The sequence below is a fragment of the Aethina tumida genome, chromosome 4 (genome assembly GCF_024364675.1).
Source record: "Aethina tumida isolate Nest 87 chromosome 4, icAetTumi1.1, whole genome shotgun sequence".
Lineage (NCBI taxonomy): Eukaryota > Metazoa > Arthropoda > Insecta > Coleoptera > Nitidulidae > Aethina > Aethina tumida.
Window position 1 is genome coordinate 23,360,229 of NC_065438.1, and position 23,151 is coordinate 23,383,379.

Consider the following 23,151-nt stretch of genomic DNA (forward strand, 5'->3'; position numbering starts at 1 on the left):
AGACAACAATAGTCCAAATGGTTATGAGACGTAAGTGGATAACTATTAGCAACCTTCGAAATGAAGTCTGAAGAGAACGAAGGGCACATCAACAATTCGCTGTTGACTCTGAAATGGATCTATATGCTGACAGAAGTGTCATGTTTTGGTGTGAAAGAAAGACTGCTTTGATACATGTACCTGTCACAATGATTGGATGAATATACATAGATCTTTTAATTCGACAATTGTACAACCAATAGGAGGGATTAAGGGTCATAATTTCGAATATATGGACGACAATGCTAACCTACTTTGAACCTAAACGGTCCGTGGCGTTCTTAGAAAAGGTGAAATTGGAAGAATAAAGTAACTACCAGTGGTGGCTACTCCTATGAAAATATTTTATTGACATAACGTTAAAATACCTTTTTATGTTTTCATTCTTTAAAATGGATAATATATTGTAAAACTGGCAATAAACCAAGGAATAAGAGTTTATATTAAATTTCAATGAATATTTTTTTGTGCACAAGTTCCCCAGAGGCACTTTTAAATGTACCTTTTAGTGTCAATTTGTTAATCTTGATTATTTCTATTTGGTTTCAACATTCATGCATGCGCCTTAAGATCGGGCATTGCTTCATTGGTAAGAGTAACGAGGTGTGCCTCTAGCCAAAGAGATAACTCCATTACTGAGGCAAACGAAGTTCTCGAACATTACATTGCATTGAAATTTATTGTTAATATTTTCTGAAAACGGTTACACTACAACATATATTTATTTAAAAATAGGTTTCTACTTATAATTGTTAGTAATTTTAGAATATATTGTTTTTATAAAAAAAATAAAAATTAACTAAATTTGATGTTTATAAAAAATAATTTGAACTTAATATGGGGTATTTCCAGCTCTACTATGAATGACAGCCTCACATCTTCTGTTCATATTTAAAATCTGGGTTAGAATTTCATTTTGTGCTGAAAGTAATATACGAACATGCTGGAAGTAATATAAATCGCCACTTTGAATTTTACGTAATGATGACTCTTTTATATAAATAATAAGCTACTGAAAATGAAAATTAAACGACAAATTATGAAGTTATGAATTTTAAACCAAAATTCAGTTTGGCTGAAACATTGCTGGCATCTGATCTATTGGACCAATCTCAAAACTATATAAATGAAAGTTGTAGAATGTTCATTTTTCTCTAATTTGAATGCTTGTTTTGCCAAATCGGTTATTTAGATATCGTTATACTCAAAGATGTCGGTGCAATTTAGAAAATTGAAAAATAAAATGGCAAAATGGCTGTAATTTAGTGCAACTTAATTTTTCTAGAATAAATAAATTTAAAAATATTTTCAATATTTTATATTTTGACCAGTATTATTATTTGAATTTTTGCAGCTCTAGTTGAGCAGTATTTTAATTTTATTTTACTTTCTATACACACTCTTCCAAAAAATTAACGCACCATACCAGTAATAATTTATTATTAATAATATTTTCTGAAAATGGGAAAAATAAACGTATACACTATCTGTATATTTACTTAAAAATATTTTTATTTATAATTGTTACAAAAAATCTTATAAAACATTGTTTTTCTAAAAAATAAAAATTAACAAAATTTGATGTTTATAAAAAATAAGAATTTGAAATTAATATGGGATTTTTCCAGCTCTACTATGAATAATAGCCTCTCATCTTCTGTTCATACTTTAAATCTGGCTCCGAATTTCATTTTGTGCTGGAAGTAATAAACAAATGTGCTGGAAGTAATATAAATCACCAATTTGATTTTTTTTACGTAATGATACCACTTTTATAAAAATAATAAACTACTGAAAATAAATTTTATATTAAATAATTTAAAAATATTTTCAATATATTACATTTTGACCAGTAATTATTATTTAGTATTATTATTATTTGAATTTTTGAAGCTCTTCTAATTTAATTTTATTTTACTGTATATACACTAGTCCAAAAAACCACACTAAAAATCTAGTATTAATAATATACCCCCTTTGTATATTTATTTGAAAATAGGTTTTTATTTTTAATTGTGTATAAAAAAGCTAAACATAATGTAAAAACGTTTACACCTTTCAAAATTAATACAAATAATGTACTTATTTACTTAAATAGAAAAATGTAGTTACAACATTATAGGTGGTGCGTTAATTTCAAATTATCCACATTGCCTAAAAGACGTGCAGCGTATTTATACATTTTATAATCGCCACATAATGTCTTTGATATTGAGATTAATAATTCTCTCATTCATTACAACATAACAAGTTTTTGAAGTGTCATAAAACCATCGCAACATAATAACACAATTTGCGGAGCCTGTATTCTTGCGGACGGCAGCAAACTTTCAGGACTCGTTTCCCGTTCCTCTCACCACGTCCATATGTCCCGTATAAATTAAAACGGCAAACTCAAGTCTGGACGTCGAGAAACAAAACGGCGAAAAATCTAATCCGGACGCAAATTGGGTCAATTCCCCCATGACCCCACCCCCCGATTATCGAGTTAATGAAGTCGGACGCACCGTTTTTTATCAGCGCCGAACAGTTTCTGCATCCGGATGTGCAGCCCATCGATTTCCGGCATCGTTTTGCCCATTCGACGTCGCGTTAGCGTCGTCGTCGTCGTAAACTTTTTTAATTTTAATACCGGTCCTAACAAAAACATTCTTGACATTCTCCTTGCTGCGATCTAATGGATGCTGTGAAAAACTACAACACGTGTACTACAAAGTTGCCGTTCCTTTGTAACTTTATATTAAATTTAACGTCGAATCTGTGAGGTTTTGATTGCTCCGGTTGCTAATGAAGAACATGTAAACACTGCAAATATTATATTATGCCCCTTATAAAACCCACGATAAATTCAATATTATATGAGTTCCCGGTTTTACACGCATTAAATAAACTTTAATTAAGACTTGTACGAAATTTCAGGCTCTCTAATTTTAGTCTACACACTGAGAGTAAAACCCTAAATGAAACAGCTCACTTTGTTATTCCTTTTACTTATATTTACATAATGTACGTGAATTTTCCACATAATTAACTTGTTTTCAATCCTTTTTAAAACTGGGGCCTCGTTTAATAAATATTTCCATCGAGTAAATCTAATAATACTACTCAATTATGATTATAGTGTGTAAACAAGTTTGCAGTGCATTAAAACTGAACACGACAGGAGAGTAAATGAACTTTGCTATTTACATTAAACCAATTTATTTGTTGTGTAAATATAAATTTAAGCTACAAAGTTTTAAAAGTTATTAAATTTAAATATTTACCCACTAATAGGTCGGAGGTAAATAGTATTTCGAATGAATCACCGATTAACAATAATACACAATAATTATTGATACTTGTAAATACTGAAGCACCAATTAGATAATTACCGATATTATAGTTTCCCATGTTTATTTCAGTATGGTCAACGTACACAGATAAATAAATACGAGCAAAACTAACTCAACCGATGGTACTCACAAACCACCGCAGTTTTTATTAAAGATTTTGAAACCGGTGTTTGTTTAGTTAATAAATTAAACGAATTGAACTTGATTCTGATCATGAAACGAAACATGAAAAGGAAATAGAAGAACATGATAAATATTGAACTACTTTGTAGAGACAACTTTATGCTTCAGTGTTTAAGAAAAAAATCAGTTACCAGTCGTTTTTTTTTTTAATTTAACTGTCTGACTTTTGCCGGTAGTTTTTCAACATAAGGAAATATATATTAAAGAAATGTGAAAAAAATGGCAGGTATTTGAAAAAGCATTTATTGAACATTTAAACACAGTCGAAGTGTCTAGGGAACACCTAAATATTTTTAAATTATTACAATAAAATTAAAAAAACAAATGTGAAAATATTATGAATTAATAAAAACCTCACCACCTCACAAGCATGTTGTTGCCGTGCTTGGTTTTCCAAGTTCTCTCCAGATACGTATCCTTCCAGAGTCTGTGTGATAGCAAAATCTTGATTCATAAGAAAAGAGAATATGGCTTCAATCAATTAGACCCCAATTAAGATGTTCTTGTACCCATACTAATGGAACAGCACTATTTCCAGGGAACAATTGGGGTACTCTCAAAGGTCGTCTCTGAAATAGGACACGGTTTCTGAAGGTTTGAGCTGACACAATCACATCGTGGGTCCTAAGAAGCTCTTGATTTAGCTAAGGAACTATTATTTCCGGGTGTCTTCGAGATTGTAGAATTACAAAAGCAAAAAGCGGTCTTGTACCATGGTAGTCATTCTACAGCATCCTGGATGTCTTTGTAATTTTGTACCATGTCCCTGGCATACTCTTCCATTTTCCTTCCATCATTTTTTTAAATAAAATTAAATTCATCATTAAAAGTTACTCGTCCTCACTGTTCTGTGGATCAGTGACTAAGTAAGTCGAAATTGAGTTAATATGTTGCTATAATTATGGCCACTACTGTATGTATAAATTTGAACAACTTACTTTCAATTAAAAAATTATAAAAAACAAAATAAAAAAGTTAATGACAAAGCAATTTTTACACAGTTTTTTTAACATCTCCAACTTTTGAAGAAAATTATTGAAAATGTTCAAAATAAATTAGAATAGTAGTTTAGGACAACTTATAATTGCTATAAAAATTTCAAATCAATACTTTTTCCATAAACTTCTAACGAATACTCTAATCTAAAAATATATTCAAATAAATCACGTACCTAATATTAAAGAAATTCCAAATTTTAAACTAATATTGACCAACTTTGAAGTTTTTTCTAACCCCAAATATTTCATTCGATTTACATTTGAAAAGCACGTGACCCGGCAACCCCCACAAATGAAATATTCATCCGAAATCAAAACGCATGATTAAATTATAAAGTTACAATAATTTAACCCGAGGTCGCACATTTACTTGTACATACGTTATTAAGTCACTCCGAAACGATATTGTAAGTGATTTGAACTCTATTAATAGCACGTTCGACGTCAGGAATTCCGTTTGTGTCGCCACATCAAATAATAAAATGCAATTATGGATCTGGCGGTTTGTATTTTCTGCTGCCCCTATTTATTTATTCATCGTGAGTTACATGTGGAATGAAACTGGATCTTAAAACCCCTTTTGTTTGATAATAAACGTAAAATATACGGTGGGGAACGTTAACAGATTTTATTGGGATTTAAAGCCTGTTATTTTATTTAGAGCCGCCAAATTCGACGATTGGATGAACGGTAATGTAAAATCGATAAAGCAAATTAATCTTATTATTGCAATTAGCAACAAAAACAAAGCCGGTGATTTATTTCGATGTGTCTTTTATGCTCGGGCTTTTCTATTGGCAAAAGTACAAATAAATCAAACGGTTAAAATGGAGAAAAGGGGGCGAGACGCCGTTCCATTTGGAAATTATCGCAAAAACTGGATTATAAGTCGTGATTAAATTTTTTCTACATTATTTTTATTGACTACTGCGAGTCTTTTGAAGTGGATTATTTGAATTATTTAAAAAATCAATAATATTTTATTGTAATAAACATATGGTCAAAATAAGTTTTAATACATAACGTGAGCTCCTACAAAATTACATCAACAACAGAACTCCGACACAGAAAAATTACTGAGCTCTTAATTTTAACAGGAAGGTCCTCCTCATCTCAGTTTTCCATTTTCTTCAGTTCCATATGACAAAATCTATATCTCGCCGTTTCTTGATCGTACAGAAAATTTGTTTTGAAATTTTTTATAGGAAATTGAACGAACTACAAAATAGGTATCTTACAATTTTAAATTTAAAATATTTATAAAAAACTATTAAAATCAGTATGCATTGGAATTCGAATATTTTCTAAATGGTTAGAGTAATCGATAAACTACAGAAGACCTTTTTATAGAGCGTTTGGTTATTATATAATATTATAATATTTACTTAACTACGAGTTACAAAATTTAGAAGTAAAAAAAATTTTTTCAAACTTTGACTTCCGATATCTTCTAAACAGTATGAGTTTTGAGAAAATTGTGAGACATCTTTTTTGTAGAGCATTCTATTTCCTACAACTATATATGTTGCGTATTTTATAATATTTATTTATCTACTAGTTATAAATTTAGAATTAAAAAAGAAATTCTTCAAATTTTGACTTCCGATATTTTCTAAACGACAAGAGTTTTTAAAAAATTGTAAGATACCTTTTTTGTAGAGCGTTAAATTTCCTACAAAAAATGTAAATAGAAATTTTCTGTACGATCAAGTAATGACGAGATAAGGATTTTGCCATGTTGAACTGAAGAAAAAATGGAACTGAGATGAGGAGAACCTTTCTTCTAAAATTTGCAGAGCATTTTTTAAAGGTGCCTAGGAACTAATTTTTTAGTGTCGGAGGCAAATGTCGATAATTTGTCTCTGAATGCGATTCTACACAGGTTTAATTGGATTAAAATAGAAATAATCAGAAAACGGTTCACTCTTCTTCTCGTAGCTTGTTATAGACCACCATTATGTCATATACATAGACCTTACACTTTGTGAGAGATTATAAATTAGGGCTAATTGTTAACTCAGATTGTCAAGTTCCAAAATTGCATTTAAAAAGGACAAAATGTTCAGAAAAAAGTCTTCTTTGAAGCATTTTACTGTGCTAAACAGCAGATAAATTAAGAAGGAACCGAATAAAATAGAAATAAAAATATTACAAGAAATGGAGAGTTGTTTATTTTTTTGTCCATTAAACATATAATAAGTAAACTGACCGAACAATGCTGCAAATATTCACATAATTATGCTGGACAAAATGAAAATAAGTTTTGGGCAAATTATCCACATCAAAAGGCGATTTTTTTAAACCAATTTTTTGCGTAAAGACAATTTAATCGAAGCGAAAGAAAAGTCACAATGCGATTTTCCGAAAGGAAAAGACAGAGCCGGGTTTTTTGCCGCGGTGATTGAATTACGGCCCTGGACTGACCGCATGGGGCCCGGGTCTCAGGTGTCCGGCAAGAGTGTAAAGTTCGCCGCCACTTTTTCTTCGCCCCTCGGTCTCGATTTTTTTTTTATTGCATTCGCTCGCACCAATGTTGCCAAATCGATAATGGACCGGGCCATAAAATGTGATTTTCTCTTTTGTCCTGATGCATTATTTATAATTTATCATCCGATTTATCCGCCGTTGTTTTTGCGTTTTTAGAGATTTACGGGACAGAAATTAATAACGGAAAGGAGTCCTCAGGATTTTTAATGCCCGTCACTTTTCAGACGTGCTTATAACAAATCTCCTTCGCTTTTTTTTTCGAATTGTGTCAGTGAAAAAAAGTAAAAGTTGTCTTTTATAGGTCGCGGAGACAAACGCAAAATTAGTTGAGCAAAGTTAATAACGTCTCGTCTGGAATTAGACACAGTGAGTTTTGTTCAACATAAATATTTATCTGGAAGTTTTGATAATGGAATGTCTTGCGTCGCAGCCGCGCCCCATGAATATTTATGGAACGGGGGGTTGGCGGATGAGTGACGCGTAACTCGCTTTCGACGCGAAAGAAAACGACACCTACACATCGTACTCGCGGCAAAAGGTTTGTTTATAAATCGGACGAGCTCGATCGTCCCCATCATATCGAGATTATTAGCGGGGATGCGAGCGAGGGCTCGATAAACAAGCTATTTCTATGTGGCCAACGAACACTTATTGAAACGTTTTATGAACAGAAATCGCTGTTTTCTCTACTGGTAAATACCAACAATAATAAATAATTTATAGAACAACACACACTTATCTAAACATTTTTAAGATTGGATAAATAAGCTTTATTAACTGTAAGAAGCACAAATTGCTGTATTTTAATAGAACTAGTAAATATTTCATATTTGTATTTTAAAACAAAAAATTAGTGGACAAATCAAAGTAACAATAAAAAAAATTAATAGATGTTTTTAAAAGCGATAACTAATATAAAACAAGTTGAGTCATTAATTAATATTCAATTTCAGAAATTTAAAACTTAATATAATCTTTAAGTACCGTTCTATAAGTGTCTAGTTTAAAAGTTATAAACCTATTTTTTACTATTATGAAGTTTTAACAATCTGGATATTGATTCTTATTAGAATTTAGTTTACCATCCAACAGGCAACTCTTGAACATATATTATTCAGTTAATTAATATTGAAGACATTGTTATGTAATATCATCACACACATCACAAACATTCACATCACTGAAAGAATATTGAAAAAAAAAAAATTAAATATTGTTCTAGTTTCAAGTCAAATGTAAATTTATTTGTATCTTTGATTTTTATCATATCTTAGAACAAAACTAAGTTTTATAAAAAACAAATTTCTTTTATAAAATATTAGATATAATAAATATATTAAAGTTTTTCCTTGTTAAACTTAATAGAATTAATGTCTTCTATTGAAATAATAAAACTTGTGTATCTTCGGCCCATTTTTCAAAATCTTAAAATTGTCTACATGTGTAGATTATTCTGTTAAATCACTGAAAGAATATTGAAAACAAATAAATATTATTCTAGTTTTTATAAATATACTTTCTTTAATTTCTTATCGTTATTTTATTAAAAAATGGATTTATAATTTATAAGAAATCAAATTTAAATTTTGTTTTGTATCTATAATTTTTATCATATCTTAGAACAAAACTAAGTTTTATAAAAAAATTTACAAATTTTTTTTATAAAATATTAGATACAATAAATATATTAATGGAATTAATGTCTTCTATTTAAATAATAAGGAATAAAACTTGTATAAATCCTGCTCATCACTGAAAGAATATTGAAAAAAAAAATATATATTATTTTAGTTTTTATAAATATATTTTTTTAATTTCTTATGGTTATTTTATTAAAAAATAGATTCATAATTTATAAGATATCAAAATTAAATTTTGTTTTGTATCTATAAAGTTTATATTAGAACAAAAGTAAGTTTTTTTTATAAAATATTAGATATAATAAATATATAAAAGTATTTCCTTGTTAAACTTTATAGAATTAAAGTCTTCTATTGAAATAATAAGGAATAAAATTTGTATATCTCCTGCATATTTTTCAAAATCTTAGAATTGTCTACATGTGTAGGTTATTTTGTTAAATCAGTGAAAGAATATTGAAAAAAAAAAATAAATATTATTCTAGTTTTTGTAAATATACTTTTTTTAATTTCTTTTGTTATTTTATTAAAAAATGAATTTATAGTTTATAAGAAATCAAATTTTTTTTTGTATCTATAGTTTTTATCATATCTTAGAACAAAAATAAGTTTTATATAAAAATTTACAGATTTTTTTATAAAATATTAGATATAATAAATATATTAAAGTTTTTCTTAATGGAATTAATGTCTTCTATTAAAATAATAAAAAATAAAACTTGGGTAGCCCCTGTTCATTTTTCAAAATCTTAGAATTGTCTACAAGTGAAGGCTATTCTGTTAAATCACTGAAAGAATATTGAAAAAAAAAAATAAATATTATTCTAGTTTTTATAAAGATACTTTTTTAATTTCTTATTGTTATTTTATTAAAAAATGGATTTATAATTTATAAGAAATCAAAATTAAATTTTGTTTTGTATCTACAGTTTTTATCATATCTTAGAAAAAAGGTAAGTTTTATATAAAAATTTACAGATTATTTTATAAACTATTAGATATAATAAATATATTAAAGTTTTTCCTTGTTAAACTTAATGGAATTAATGTCTTCTATTGAAATAATAAGGAATCAAATTTGTGTAGCTCCTGTTAAAACTTGCGCATCTCCTGCTCATTTTTCAAAATCTTAGAATTGTCTACACGTGAAGGTTATTCTGTTAAATCACTGTAAGAATATTCTGTTAAATCACTGAAAGAATATTGAAAAAAAAATTATTGAATATTGAAAAAAAATTTAAAAATTTTTATTAAAAAATGAGGTTATAAAATATAAAATGTCAAATTTAATTTTTGTTTAATAAGTTAGTTTTATATAAAAATTAACACATCTTTTTAACAGAATATTAAATATAATAAATATATTAAACTTTTTTCATGTTGAAAATAGAATTAATGTCTTCTATTAAAAAAATAAATTATTTAAATATTAAAATTTGTGTATGTTAAGCTCATTTTTCAAAAGTTTATTTTAAAAAAATATATAAGTACATAAAATATTGTTTGAATATTTTATGTTATTTCAGTTTTTTAATTCATTCTATTTTATTATATTATTCATAAATATTTCATAAAATGTGTAGCTTGCAAACACGTATATTACCCTGTCAAAATACACCTCTAAAACATTTATGGAACTATATTATACGCAAATATTGTTAGTTTGATTAAATATGCATTTTAGAGGTGGCTTTAGTTATTTCACAAAACTGGTGTGCAGTTTAATGTGACTGTACCACTTGAGATATATATAATCCCATATAAAATTAATTCGGAATCGATATTCCGCTTAGTGCCTAAACGTAAATATTTCTTCGGCGTATTCCCAGGGCATAATTAGCCGAACAGCCGATTAAACGTTTGTTGTGTTTAGTGTTGCTAGTTTGCCGAAGTCAATTTAGCTAAGTGATCGCGCGTTTTACCGACGTCGAAATCGGACCCGTTTATGCCGTTGCAGAACCACACTTCCACTCTGACAGGTAAATTTATTACTAATAGACCATCCGACCGAATTGTTGTGTCTCTCATGAAATTTAAAACGTCCCCCGGAACGAACCGGTGGTTTACTAAGGGAAAAACTCATGTTTAAACCATAAAAACCGTGTCGGATTATTTTATAGACGGATATTTCGCCGATGGTTCGGGAGATAATCGCGGGGGCACACAAAATTAAAAGTGCTCGCGACAAAGATGAAAGCGGTGCAGCGGTCGGATAAAAGGGTCGCACAAAGAGCCGCCGGAGTTTCCCGGTAAATATTTTCTTTGTAAATATCGACGGTATAAATTATCTCTGGAGTGTTTTCCTGTTTCGGAAACGTGTGGATTTTGTCGGTGCGGCGTCAACAAATTTTGGCCCGATAACAAATATTATTCCGCTAATTAATATCGACTAATACGCGTCAATTAATGTCGCATCATTGCACGAAAATTTCGCGGGATCGAGTGAAAGTTTTCGATGGTGCTTCGGCGAAACGTTGGAGTCGGTCCAAACGTGAGATTTTTCACCGAACGCATTCCCCACATAAATGATGCGACATCTGTCGTGGTTATAAATAGGTCGGAGGTCTTGTCTCCTGCATAGGTACATAATTAATGCACGCTGCACATTTAAGGAATCCCCCCGGACCGGAATTATTTAACATAAAACGAACCCGGACATGGGAAATGTAAAAAGTTGGCCGGAATTAAAGCGGGCAGAAATTAATAACCCCGCCAAAGGAGATGTTAGTGAAGTAGAAAAAATAAAAGTCGCTTAAAAAAAAATGTAATCCTCAGCGTAATCTGATAAAAAGCCAGTCTAAATTTATGCGGAATCGTGACGGGTCTAGAGTAAATTCTGCAATACGTGTCTCGCGGAGATGAAAAGGGACCAAAACAGACACTGTCGTTGGCCCTTAAGCCATTTAATCATCTTGCAATTATAACGGCAGCGGCCGCCGTGGACCCGTTTCAACCCCAATTATTATCTCTTACTTGCGTCACACTTCCAATGTCGAACCCCTTCGCGCCATTAAAAATTAAACGTAATAACTGACGGGCTTGATTTCCATGCAAGTGTCCTAAATAGATACTTTCTACTTTTGGGCGTCACGGTTTACGACCCTCTCTGAGAATCGTTTATCATACATAATGTGCTAGGATAATTTCAAAATTCCTGCATAAATTAAACAATTTATATTAATTAAAAATTAAAATAAAAACATTGTTCCAAGAAACACACCACCTATAATTTTGTAAATATTTTATTCTATTTAAATAAAGAAAACATTGTTTGTTATATTAACTGTGAAACACGTACATGACTTAAAAAGTATTTAAATGTTTTCACAAGATGTGGTGTGGTGGTGATAAATAATGGGAACCTTTATGCTGAGGGTTACATTTTGGACATTCTAGAAGAAAATGTCGTGCATAACCACATACAGTCTATGTTGTCTGAAATTAACTTACTGATATGGGGATTAATGCTATGGCCTGGCCAGCTCACAGTCCAGATCTTAACCCAATAGAACATATTTGGGACATTCTTGGGAGACGTTTAAGGGACCATCCTAACCCTCTGAATAACTTGTAGAGCGTATTTTACTCGAAATTTGGGGGAATTTAGAGATAGAAATACCATATCAAGTTCAAATTTTTATTTTTTACACTCATCAAAATTTAGTAATTTTTACTTTTTTTAGAAAAAGTGTTTTGTAGCAATTGTAAATAAAAATCTATATTTAAATAAATGTACAAAGAGTGTATATGTTTATTTTTCTCATTTTTTAGAAGATATTAATAATAAACTAATATTGGTGTGGTGCGTTAATTTTTTGGAATATTTTATTTGTTGTTGACTCATGTTGTTGAATCATTATTCGGTAGGTAATAAACAACTGAAATTAAGAATTAACTTATTAAAATGTGTTCAAATTCAATTGAAATAAGAAAAAATTCCAAAAATGGAATGTTGTGTCTATTTATGTCAATTAAATAAAAACAAAGTAAAATAAATTTAAAATACTGACTGTTTAAAGTTGCAAATATTCAAATAATACAACTGGACAAAGCAAAATATACTGGAAACATTTTTAAATCTTGAGTATAAACCGAAGATGTCAGGTTATCATTCGTAGTAGAAGTGGCTGACTATTTAGATCTGCAAATATTCAAATAATACAGCTGGACAAAACAAAATAGACTCTAAACATTTTAAAACTTGAGTATGAACCGAAGATGTGAGGCTGTTATTCGTAGTAGAGGTGGAAATACCCAATTTTTGGTGGTCTTCCACGGTAAAATTCATAACTTCATAATTTGTCGTTTAATTTTCATTTTCAGTAGCTCATTATTTTTATAAAAGTATCATATTCACGTAAAATATTCGAAGTGGACTCAACTTTGTTATTTCTATTACTTCCAGCACAATATATGAACCTTCAGCATAGATTTTTATCCAAAAACAAGTTATTAAAATAGCTGACATCTAAATTGCAGGGCTAATCGTAAAACTATATAAATGAAAATTGTAGATTGTTCATTTATCATTAATTTGAATGCTTGTTTAGTCAAATCGGTCAATTAGATCTAGAGTTATACTCAAAAATTGAATTGAAAAAAAAAATCAAAAACTTATTTTTTGAAAATCCTTCTGTAATAAACAATGTAAATATATTTTTCAAGTGTAGTGTCCATTTTGTAAAAATTATAAATCAAAACCTATTTTTAAATAAATATACAAATAGTGTATATGTTTATTTTCCCAGTTTTTTAGAAGATATTAATATTAATCAACTCTTATTGGTGTGGTGCGATAATTTCTTGGAATAGATTATGTTTGGGCTATTTGTTGTTGACTCAGATTGCCACGTTTCAAAATGTCAATTATAGAGACAAAATCTTTGAGTCTTTTTTCGGTACTAAACAACAGAAATTAAGAATTAAAATGTGTTCAAATTCAATTGGAATAAAAATTTTTACCAAAAATGGAATGTTTCTTTTTATGTCTATTAAATTTATAAGAAGTAAACTGAATTACTATTTAGAGCTACAAATATTCAATTAATACAACTGGATAAAACAAAATATACTGGAATTTTTTTTAGAAAAATAATATTTTTTAAGCTTCTTTGCAACAATTATAAATAAAAAATTCCTATAAATAAATATACAAAGAGTGTATACGTTTATTTTTCTCCGTCTTTAGAAAATATTAATAACAATCAAATATTATTGATGTGGTGGGCTAATTTCTTGAAACAGTGTAATAGAAACTAAAATAAATTTAAAATACTGATCAACTAACAAATATTCTAATACTATTACTAATCAAAATGAAAATATTGAAAATATTTTTAAACTTATTTAATCTAAAAAAATCAAATTACACTGATTTACAGCAATTTTACTTTTATTTTTAAATTTTTTTTCGTCACTTTTTAGTATAACGATCTCTAGTTAACCGATTTTGCAAAACAAGCATTTAAATTAGAGATAAATGAACAACTTCTACAACTTTCATTTATATAGTTTTGTGATTGGTCCAGTAGTTCAGATGCCAGCGATTTTTCAGTCAAACTGAATTTCGGTGGCCTCCTACTGTAAAATCCGTAACTTCATAATTTGTCGTTTAATTTTTATTTTCAGTAGCTTATTATTTTTATAAAAGTGTCATCATCACGTAAAAAAACTAAAATTGACTCAACTCTGTTATTTCTATTATTTCCAACATAATATATGAACTTTCAGCATGGATTTTTGTCCAAAAGTTATTAAAATCGCTGACATCTAAATTACAGGGCTAATCGGTCAATTAGATCTCGAGTTATACTCAAAAATGTTGATAATTGAAAAAAAAAGAAAATTCAAAAATTCATTTTTTGAAAATCCTTCTGTAATAAACAATGTAAATATGTTGTTCAAGGTTAGTACATCAAAATTTATAGGAAAATTATAGTGCGATAATAAAGACAAATTTTTATTCCAATTTATAAACTAGAAGAAACACCTTTTGTCAGTCACAGTATACGACCCTCACTGAAAGTCGTTCATCATCTACAATAAAACAATATCCGTAAAGCGTTTTATTGCGGTACCCGATCGCAAAATTACCAAACTCAAAAACGTTAATTCTTTTTCGGCATTCCGTTTTTGTCGGCACCGCAAAATAATGCCGCCAAAGTAGACGAGGGAACTAATCAGGAGTGTGGTCACATCCGACAATTTCTTGCCGGTCCCCTCCAGATAATATCTTATTCTCTAACTGCGGAGGAAGCCAAGAAACCAATTACCGTGATTAGTTGTCTGTGTATCCCACTTATACATTTGTTTATTAGTCTGGTCGGTAACCAGTTTTCCCTTGTTCAGTCCCATTATCCGTCCCGTATTGAAGGTTATTTAATTATTACGGGACGGCGAATCCGTGATTTATTCCCCGCCCCGTAAAAATGCCCTAATTAGTACCGGCGTATGTCCGGTAATTACGAGATAAATATTCAGCTACAGTACCCGACATAAATTGTTAGATAATTTACACGTTTTAACATGTACACCTACGGCCATTTCAATTTTATCTTCCGCCAGCAAATTGTGCCCATTTGCATACAATTTATACATTTTCTGGGCCGCAGTTCATCCGGAACATTCCACTTTTTTAATCGCAACGTAATTTTTCCGGGTGCCGGTTTAATGCGAAAGCCATTGTGCACTTTTCCGGCGGAAAATCTAATAGAAAGGCGCAGTTTTACCGAACTGCCATCCGTGCAGAAGTCTTGACACGTAATGACGGGGGTAGTTTAATGGAAATTTTCCTTTCTAAACACAAAACCGAACACCACAAACAAGTCTTGTTATCGTCGGTTGTTTATTTTGCGGCGTACGTGCAAAAGAAGCAGGTTCGATATACTGTATATATCTATATATATAATAAGGGGACCAGATCAAAAGATTTTCCGACATCAAAGTGTTTAATGTTTTCCCGAGGTTTTCGTTACAATAATACCTTATGAAAGTGTTTTTGCGGAACGATTTAAAATGTACTTGCGACACGCCAAACAATCGAACAAAAACATTCGAGGACTTAAAATTAAATTAAAATTCACGGCAAAGATTCAATCACCGGGACTCGTGTTTGATGTGCTGAATTTAATTTAAAAGTTGATACAAAAAATTTCGTCGCCGTAAAATCCCCGGGGAATAGAAACGAAGAGAAAGGGCGCAAAAACTCACCTTGGTAGGGGGCGTAAATGTTTAAATAAAGACAGTCCTCGCTCTGGTTCTGCAGATACTGTTTGAGCCTTAGGAAGGCGGCCCTCCGTTCGGCCGTCATCCGCTTCTCGTCCGGAAACTTCTGCGGACACACTGGGCCGTAGGTGTCGGCGAACTTGACGCCGAACCATGATGGGGCGCTGCCCGAGGGCATGAACCGCAGCTCGCCCACCGGCGCGGCCGCGTAAGGGATTCCCCGATACTGTTCGGTCATCGGGAGGGCCCTGTTGACTTTCGGCTCGACCACGATGCCCTGCAACACGCCTTGCTTGAGGGTGATGTTGCGGGTGTACTGTTTCACCGTGTAGTCGTCGTAGAGGGGCCGGTGGGGCGACAGGGCCCCGCACGTCGTCACCAAGGTCAACAGGATCGTTAACATCGTCGGGGGTTGGTCAGTCCGATGTGGACATTTCGCAGGACGATTAGTGTTGGGACGCACTCATCACTTTTATGGATTTATAACTCACTGATTCACACGCGTTTGGATCGATTGGCAAGCGGACATCGAAGCGGGAATCAGCGCGAGTCAGGAACCGCTCTAAAACTGAACCTGGGTTTCGAAAATTGTGGAGAAGCGCGTCCTGCAACTAGCAGAGACAACGTTTCGGTTATTTTTAGCGGTACCGTGTTTGTAAATATGTCGTCGGAGTGTCGCTGCTTAAATTGTCCTCGGTTAAAAATAGCAGGTGTTAAATAGATGTTTTATTTATAAGTTGTACTATGTTATTTACCCTTAGACTTTCGGGCATGTAGGAAATGCGACTGATGCTGTTGCAGTTACTGGCGAGGAAGTGCGTCTTTTGTGCTGCTGATCCAATTTATTGATTCGTCGAGTAGAGTTTATAAAATTTGGGTAACGTGCACAAGTGATTTTTGGTCCAGAATTAATGCGGCGAAAACTTACTTATTACTTAGACAAATATCTTCAAGTTCAGCCTTGAATAAAGTTGTTTCAGGAAAATGGATAGTTGGAAAACTGTTGGAGCATAAGTAACTTTGGATATATACTTTTTAAAATTGGACTCCTTCGTATGTTGATAACTTTAGACATGTAATAAAGTTTTGTCGGGTAAGACACAGTGAGCTGAAACTTCAGGAACGTTTAACTGTTTAATTGCTTCATAAAATCAACTGAAAGCCAAAAAAAGGGATTTTAATTAAAGCTATAAATCGGATGCGACAAGAATACATATGAGAGGGAGTAATGTAGTGACAATAGAAGGAAAATAAAATTTCCAATTTATAGTGACAACAATAGTAAATTGACCATCCAGAAGAGATAGAAAGCAGTAAAGTGGACAAGAGGGATAAGATTGCAGGAGGCAACGGAAAGACCGCAAACTAACGTCTTTATTGCTTAATACATTTTCCACATTTCATCCCCTTTAAACACTCTTCTTCTCCCTTCCATCCTCTAATTAATCTATTAGATTTATTTGGTAAAAATCTGACACAACTTCTTGCTAATAATTACACACAAACCTAAAGTAAACTTTGCTTCAGATAAATGTATTCTCTTGGTGAGGCGCAAGACTAAATTTAACTCAAGGTATTTATAGAACGTTCCATGATCCAATCAGTTCGCAATCCGTCACGCTTAAAAACAATCCATTAATCGTGTTTTATAATTAAACACAATTAACGCATACGCATGTAATAATAAACGTTGCGTTGTAATAACCATCGTAAAAAAAAATCGTCTGGGCGATTTCGCTGGTTCAGAAATCAATTCTGGGGTTGGAGGCGGCTAAGCCGCGTTAGGCTTATTGATGTCACGCATTTGTCTGTCCGTCCCCAGTGCTCGATTCGACACCTGAATGTGTCCAGTTTTACTGCTCACACTGGTATAAACTTGTACTTTATCCGATTTTTTGTCCGTTGTTTTATTACGCACCCAAAAGAGCTCCATCACCGAATTAATCCAATTACAAAATTATAAAACGAAGTCACCAACACAATGATGATTAATGGAGTTGGAGCCGTGACCATAGCGACCTAACTTTCGGACATTCGTGCGCACGAATTTCTCGTTCTTTTCGGACCACTTCCCCATTTCACTTTGCCTGATCAAATTGTAAATTCACCCGATGCTTGGCCCCAATAGATAACCTCTATCCTTCGACGGCATCAATCTCGGGCGTTTCGAGATTTGCTCCGGTCTTAATTTAATTAACTGTTAAATTGGGGTGTAAAATTAACATTAACAAACAAACAGCAAATAAACATATATTACTATTACAATCACATTAAACAATTTAATACATTCAATCCACGCTCCACATTTCGCGTTCGGGACCTAAATTATGGTAACGGTTCCGATTGTGGAACTTGATCACTATTACCAGGGCGACTAATAAAATTAAAAGCACGACTACTAAAATGGCAAATATTACATAACCAGTTGTGTGCGGGTGTCGTCCTTCATCAATATTCCTTTGTAAGTGTAACAGAGTCTGATTTATCCACTCGGTTAAGTTTATAATCACATCCCTGACAACTTCTTTAACTTTATCATTGGGATGTCCACAAGCCTCCAAATAAATTACCTCAGAATCAACAACACTTACATTAAAATATTTATCAAACCGCCTGATCTGAGAACAATTCCGTTCCAAACCATTTCCTGATAAAACAAAAGTATATTCTTTGCAAGAATCCTTTAAGAAGTTGAAGTTGGTGATATTGTTGTTATTAAGATGGTACTTCTGATGAGTTTTATGATGTCCACTTTGAGGGTGTATTATAACGTTCTGAATGTTGTTATTGGAAAAATCAACTTCTAAATAAGGACCTGACTCTTCAAAGTTGCTGACAGTTAACAATCTGTTGTGGGACATATTCAAGAATTGTAAATAATCAAGGTTGTGCAACATTTTGTTAGATAAATTAGAAATATTATTGAACGACAAGTCCAATTTGAGTGGTGCGAATTTTTCAAATGTTTCGAATGATATATCAGATATTTTATTGAAACTTAAATCTACAAGGTCCAAATTCAAAGAACTAACATCGGGTATGTGTGTTAAATTATTGTGGGACAAATTTAAGTAAACCACTTCAGTTAAGTGGTAGCACGAAGTGAAGTTAATGAGCATATTATTGTTTAAAAGTAAAACACGAATCCAGCCATTAAACATACTGCAATCCAAAACAGTTAAAAAGTTGTTCGACAAGTTAATTACATTCAAACGTTTGGCATCGAGAAACGAAGGAATTCCTACCAATAAGTTTCCCTTCAGGAGCAACGTCTCCAAGTTTTGAAAGCCTACAAGAAAGCCTTCTTTCAGAATGTGCAGATAATTATTGGACAAGTCCAAGAGAGTGGTTGACGAAAACACGTCACTTTTAAAAGAGATATGGTCGATATGATTGTTGTGCAAAATCACGATTTTAACATTCTTGAACACGGACGTGTTAAAAACGCTGATGTCATTGTGGCTTAAGTTAACTACTGCTAAGTCCTGGAATTGACCCGTGTGGACCTCCATAATCCAATTGTTGGACAAGTTCAATTCGTGTAAGTTGGGGAACTGGTTAAAAATGGAGGCGTTTAAAAAATAACTTCCGGCCGTTTCTATTGACAACCTGAAAGTGAATTGATGAGTTTTTGTGGGTGGATTTGATATGGTTATTTACTTGAATATATCCGGAAGCTTTTTGTGGAACGTGGCATTGTTGAGGTTGATGTAGGACTCCAGGATTTTGAGGTGGGCCAGCTGCGGTAGGTCGCTGTTGATTTGGTCAAAGCTTGACAATTTTCTGCACACCAACTCATCGGTGATTGGTGCTGACTTGAAAAGTTCATGTCCGGTACTGTATTGCATGTCATGGTATTCTAGTGGTTCTAGTAAAGCTCTTTTGATGGAAACACTTAAGGAACAATTTGCAGTTGTTTCACCAAGAATTTTAAGAACTACTAACACACACAAAATTATCATTTTTGTTTATTAACTTATTAACTGGTTAAAAACACATTGTTGCGGTTACTTGTCTCTCTCATGAGTAGATAAAGAAATGTCAGGTTTCACTTAGTACAGGCAATATTGGTAATATATATTTAATTACACCATTTGATAATAATAATAAATCAATTAAAATTTTTGCTGGGTGTATTAATGATCTAACTATTCACTAATTTTTCGGAGAAAAATTACAAATAGTCCTAAAATTAACAAAGCATTAGATTCAGTAAATATTAATTAAACATTCAGACAATAATCGAAATATTTCATGACTTTTTATAATTGCATGAAATTTTATCCGCCAACTCATTACTTTTACAACCTGAATAAAAACACTCATTTTCCTGAACTTTACTACAATGGTAAAAAATTGTAATTTATTTGATTCTTTATTGGTTGTTGCTTTATTACACCCACAAAACAGTACCTTAACCATAGTAATATAATAAGAAAATTATAGAATTCAAGTCACCAACAAAATGAAGTTTAATTGGATTAGAACAGTGACTATCGAGACCGAACTTCTGGACATTCGTGCGCACGAATTTCTCGTTCTTTTCGGACCACTTCCCCATTTCACTTTGCCTGATCAAATTGTAAATTCACTCGAAGCTTGGCCCACGTCGATAACCTTTATCCTTCGATGGCGTCAATCTCGGACGATTCGAGATTTGCCCTCAATTTAATTAGCTGTTAAATTGGGATACAAAATTAACATACACAAAAAGGCAAATAAACATGTATTACCATTACAGTCACATTAAACAATTTAATACGTTCTATCTAGGCTCCGCATTTCGTGTTCAAGAACTAAATTGTGGTAACGGTTTTCACTGTTGTGTTTAATCAAAACTACCACTGCGACTAACAAAATTAAAAATACGACTACTAGGATGGCAAATATTAAATAATCAGTTATGTGCATGTGGCGCTCTTGATCAATATTTTTTTGTAAATTTAACACAGTTTCATTTATCCACCCGGTTAAGTTTACAATCACGTCCTCAACAACTTCTTCAACTTTCTCAATAGCATGACCACATGCCGCATTATAAATGTCTTCAGCATCAACAACACTTGTATTAAAATATTCATCAAGCAGTTGGATCTGGGAACAATTCCTTTCGAAACCATTTCCTGATAAAACGAAAAAATATTCTTTGGGTGATTGCCTTAAGAAATTGAGGTTGGTGATGTTATTGTGATGAAGATAGTATGTCTGAGTTACTTGATTTTGACCTTCACTATCTATTACAACTTTTTGGATATTATTATTGGAAAAATTAGCTTGTACATTTACAAGTGACCATTTAAAGTTCTTGATTGTTAACATTCTGTTATGGGACATGTTCAAATCTTCTGTATATATAAAGTCGTGCAACATTTTATCAGGTATATTAGAAATATTATTGAAAGACAGGTCTAATTTCATTGGTAATACTCCCTTAAAATTTTCAAGTGATACATCAGATATATTGTTGTAACTTAAATCTAAAAGTTGTAAAATATTAGAATGAAGATGGGGTATGAGGGATAAATTATTGTGAGACAAATTTAAATATGCCAATTCAGTTAAGTTATAACATGAAGTGAAGTTCATCAGCATGTTATTGTTTAAAACTACAGCACGGATCCGGTTATTAAACATACTGCAATCCAAAACAGATAAAAAATTGTAAGACAAATTAATTACACTCAAATGCTTGGCATCAATAAACGAAGGAATTCCCACAAATAAGTTTCCCTTCAACAGCAACGTCTTCAATTTCTGAAAACCTACAAGAAAACCTTCTTCCAAAACAGTCAGATAATTATTCGACAAATCTAGGAGAGTGGTGTACGAAGACTCGTCTTTCTTAAAAGAGATGTGACCGATGTGATTATTATGCAGAATCACAGTTTTAACATTCTTGAACACGGACGTGTTAAAAACGCTGATATAGTTGTGGCTTAAGTTAACTAATGCTAAGTCCTGGAATTGACCCGTGTAAATCTCCATAATCTTGTTATTGGGCAAGTTCAATTCTTGTAAGTCAGGAAACTGATGAAAAATGGAGACATTTAAAAAATAACTTCCGTTCGTTTCGATCCACAACCTAAAAGTAAATTGTTGAGTTTACGTGGATTAATTTGATGAAACCGTTTACCTGCGTATTTCCGGAAGCTTTCTGTTGACCGTGGCGTTGTTGAGGTTGATGTAGGACTTCAAAATTTTGAGGTGGGCCAGTTGCGGTTGATCGACGTTGATTTGGTCGAAGCTTGATATGTTTCTGCAGACCAATTCGTTGGTGATTGGTGCCGATTTGATGTGTTCAAATCCGGTACTATATGGGTAATTGGTGTCGAACACTTCATGATATTTATTCGGTTCTATTAAAACTCTTTCGATAAAAACATCTAAGGAACAACTTGCACTTGTTTCATCTAAAATTTTAAGGAGTACCAGCACAAACAAAATGATCATTTTTGCTTATTAACTTGTTAAAGGCGCATTGGTGATGTTACTAGCCACTCTTATGAGTAGGTAAAGAAACTTTTAGTTTCACTTATTACAGACAATATTGATAATAGATATTTAATTACCCCATTCAATTATATTTATAAATCAGTTAATAATTTTAATTATTTCATTAACTTTTTTGAGACAAACTGCAAATAATCCCAAAATTAACAAAGCCTTAGAGTCAGGAAATATTAATTAAACATTCAGACAATAATTGATTTATTTCATGACTCTTTACAATTGCATCGAGTTTTATCCGCCAACTCAACACAATTACAACCTGAATAATAACGCCTATTTCCATTAATTATATTTGACGTACAAATGGATTAGAACGTTTCCATTAAATTTTAATTGTGGTTCAATTGAAGTAAGCGACGATGATTGAGAGACGTCGTTTCCTGGTGGCTGATCCGAAAAACAGTTCAACATGCTCACGACCCCAAAGGATTTTTTTTATTTAACTTCCAAACTTCCGCCGACTTTGTTTTCCCCCTAAATACAGATAAATAATCGAATGAATCCATCGGGTTAAACCTACGGGAAAATATATGGAGCTTGTTGTAAATGTTCCGTGATCCGCAAATATAACTTTGTGCTTCTCGGAAGATATAAAATATTAAGAAAGCGTGGCCGGAAAGTTGGAAAACAACTGGGGCAGGGATTCGAATAAACTGCAATAATTATTATGATAGGGTGGAATTTCAAGGGTAATGTTGAGTAGCTTATTTAATCTTATTTTACGGACCTTCTTTC

General features: G+C 31.9%; 2 protein-coding genes across 3 annotated transcripts in view; both read right to left on the reverse strand.

Moving 5' to 3' along the window:
• LOC109598641 (neuroligin-4, Y-linked) overlaps window positions 1–16,445 on the reverse strand; it is a 43,551-nt gene extending 27,106 nt beyond the window's left edge. For both annotated transcript variants that reach the window (XM_049966317.1, XM_049966316.1), the window contains exon 1: window positions 15,892–16,445. In XM_049966317.1, coding sequence (XP_049822274.1) covers window positions 15,892–16,309 — 418 coding nt within the window. In that variant the 5' untranslated portion in view covers window positions 16,310–16,445. The remainder of the gene's footprint in view (window positions 1–15,891) is intronic.
• A 1,749-nt stretch (window positions 16,446–18,194) lies between these two features.
• Window positions 18,195–19,754, reverse strand: LOC126265400 (carboxypeptidase N subunit 2-like). Its single transcript, XM_049966753.1, has 2 exons — window positions 19,567–19,754; window positions 18,195–19,515 (listed from the first exon to the last, which is right to left on the reverse strand). The coding sequence occupies exons 1-2, from the start codon at window positions 19,752–19,754 to the stop codon at window positions 18,195–18,197; spliced, it is 1,509 nt and encodes a 502-aa protein (XP_049822710.1).
• Between the last annotated feature and the right edge of the window lie 3,397 nt (window positions 19,755–23,151).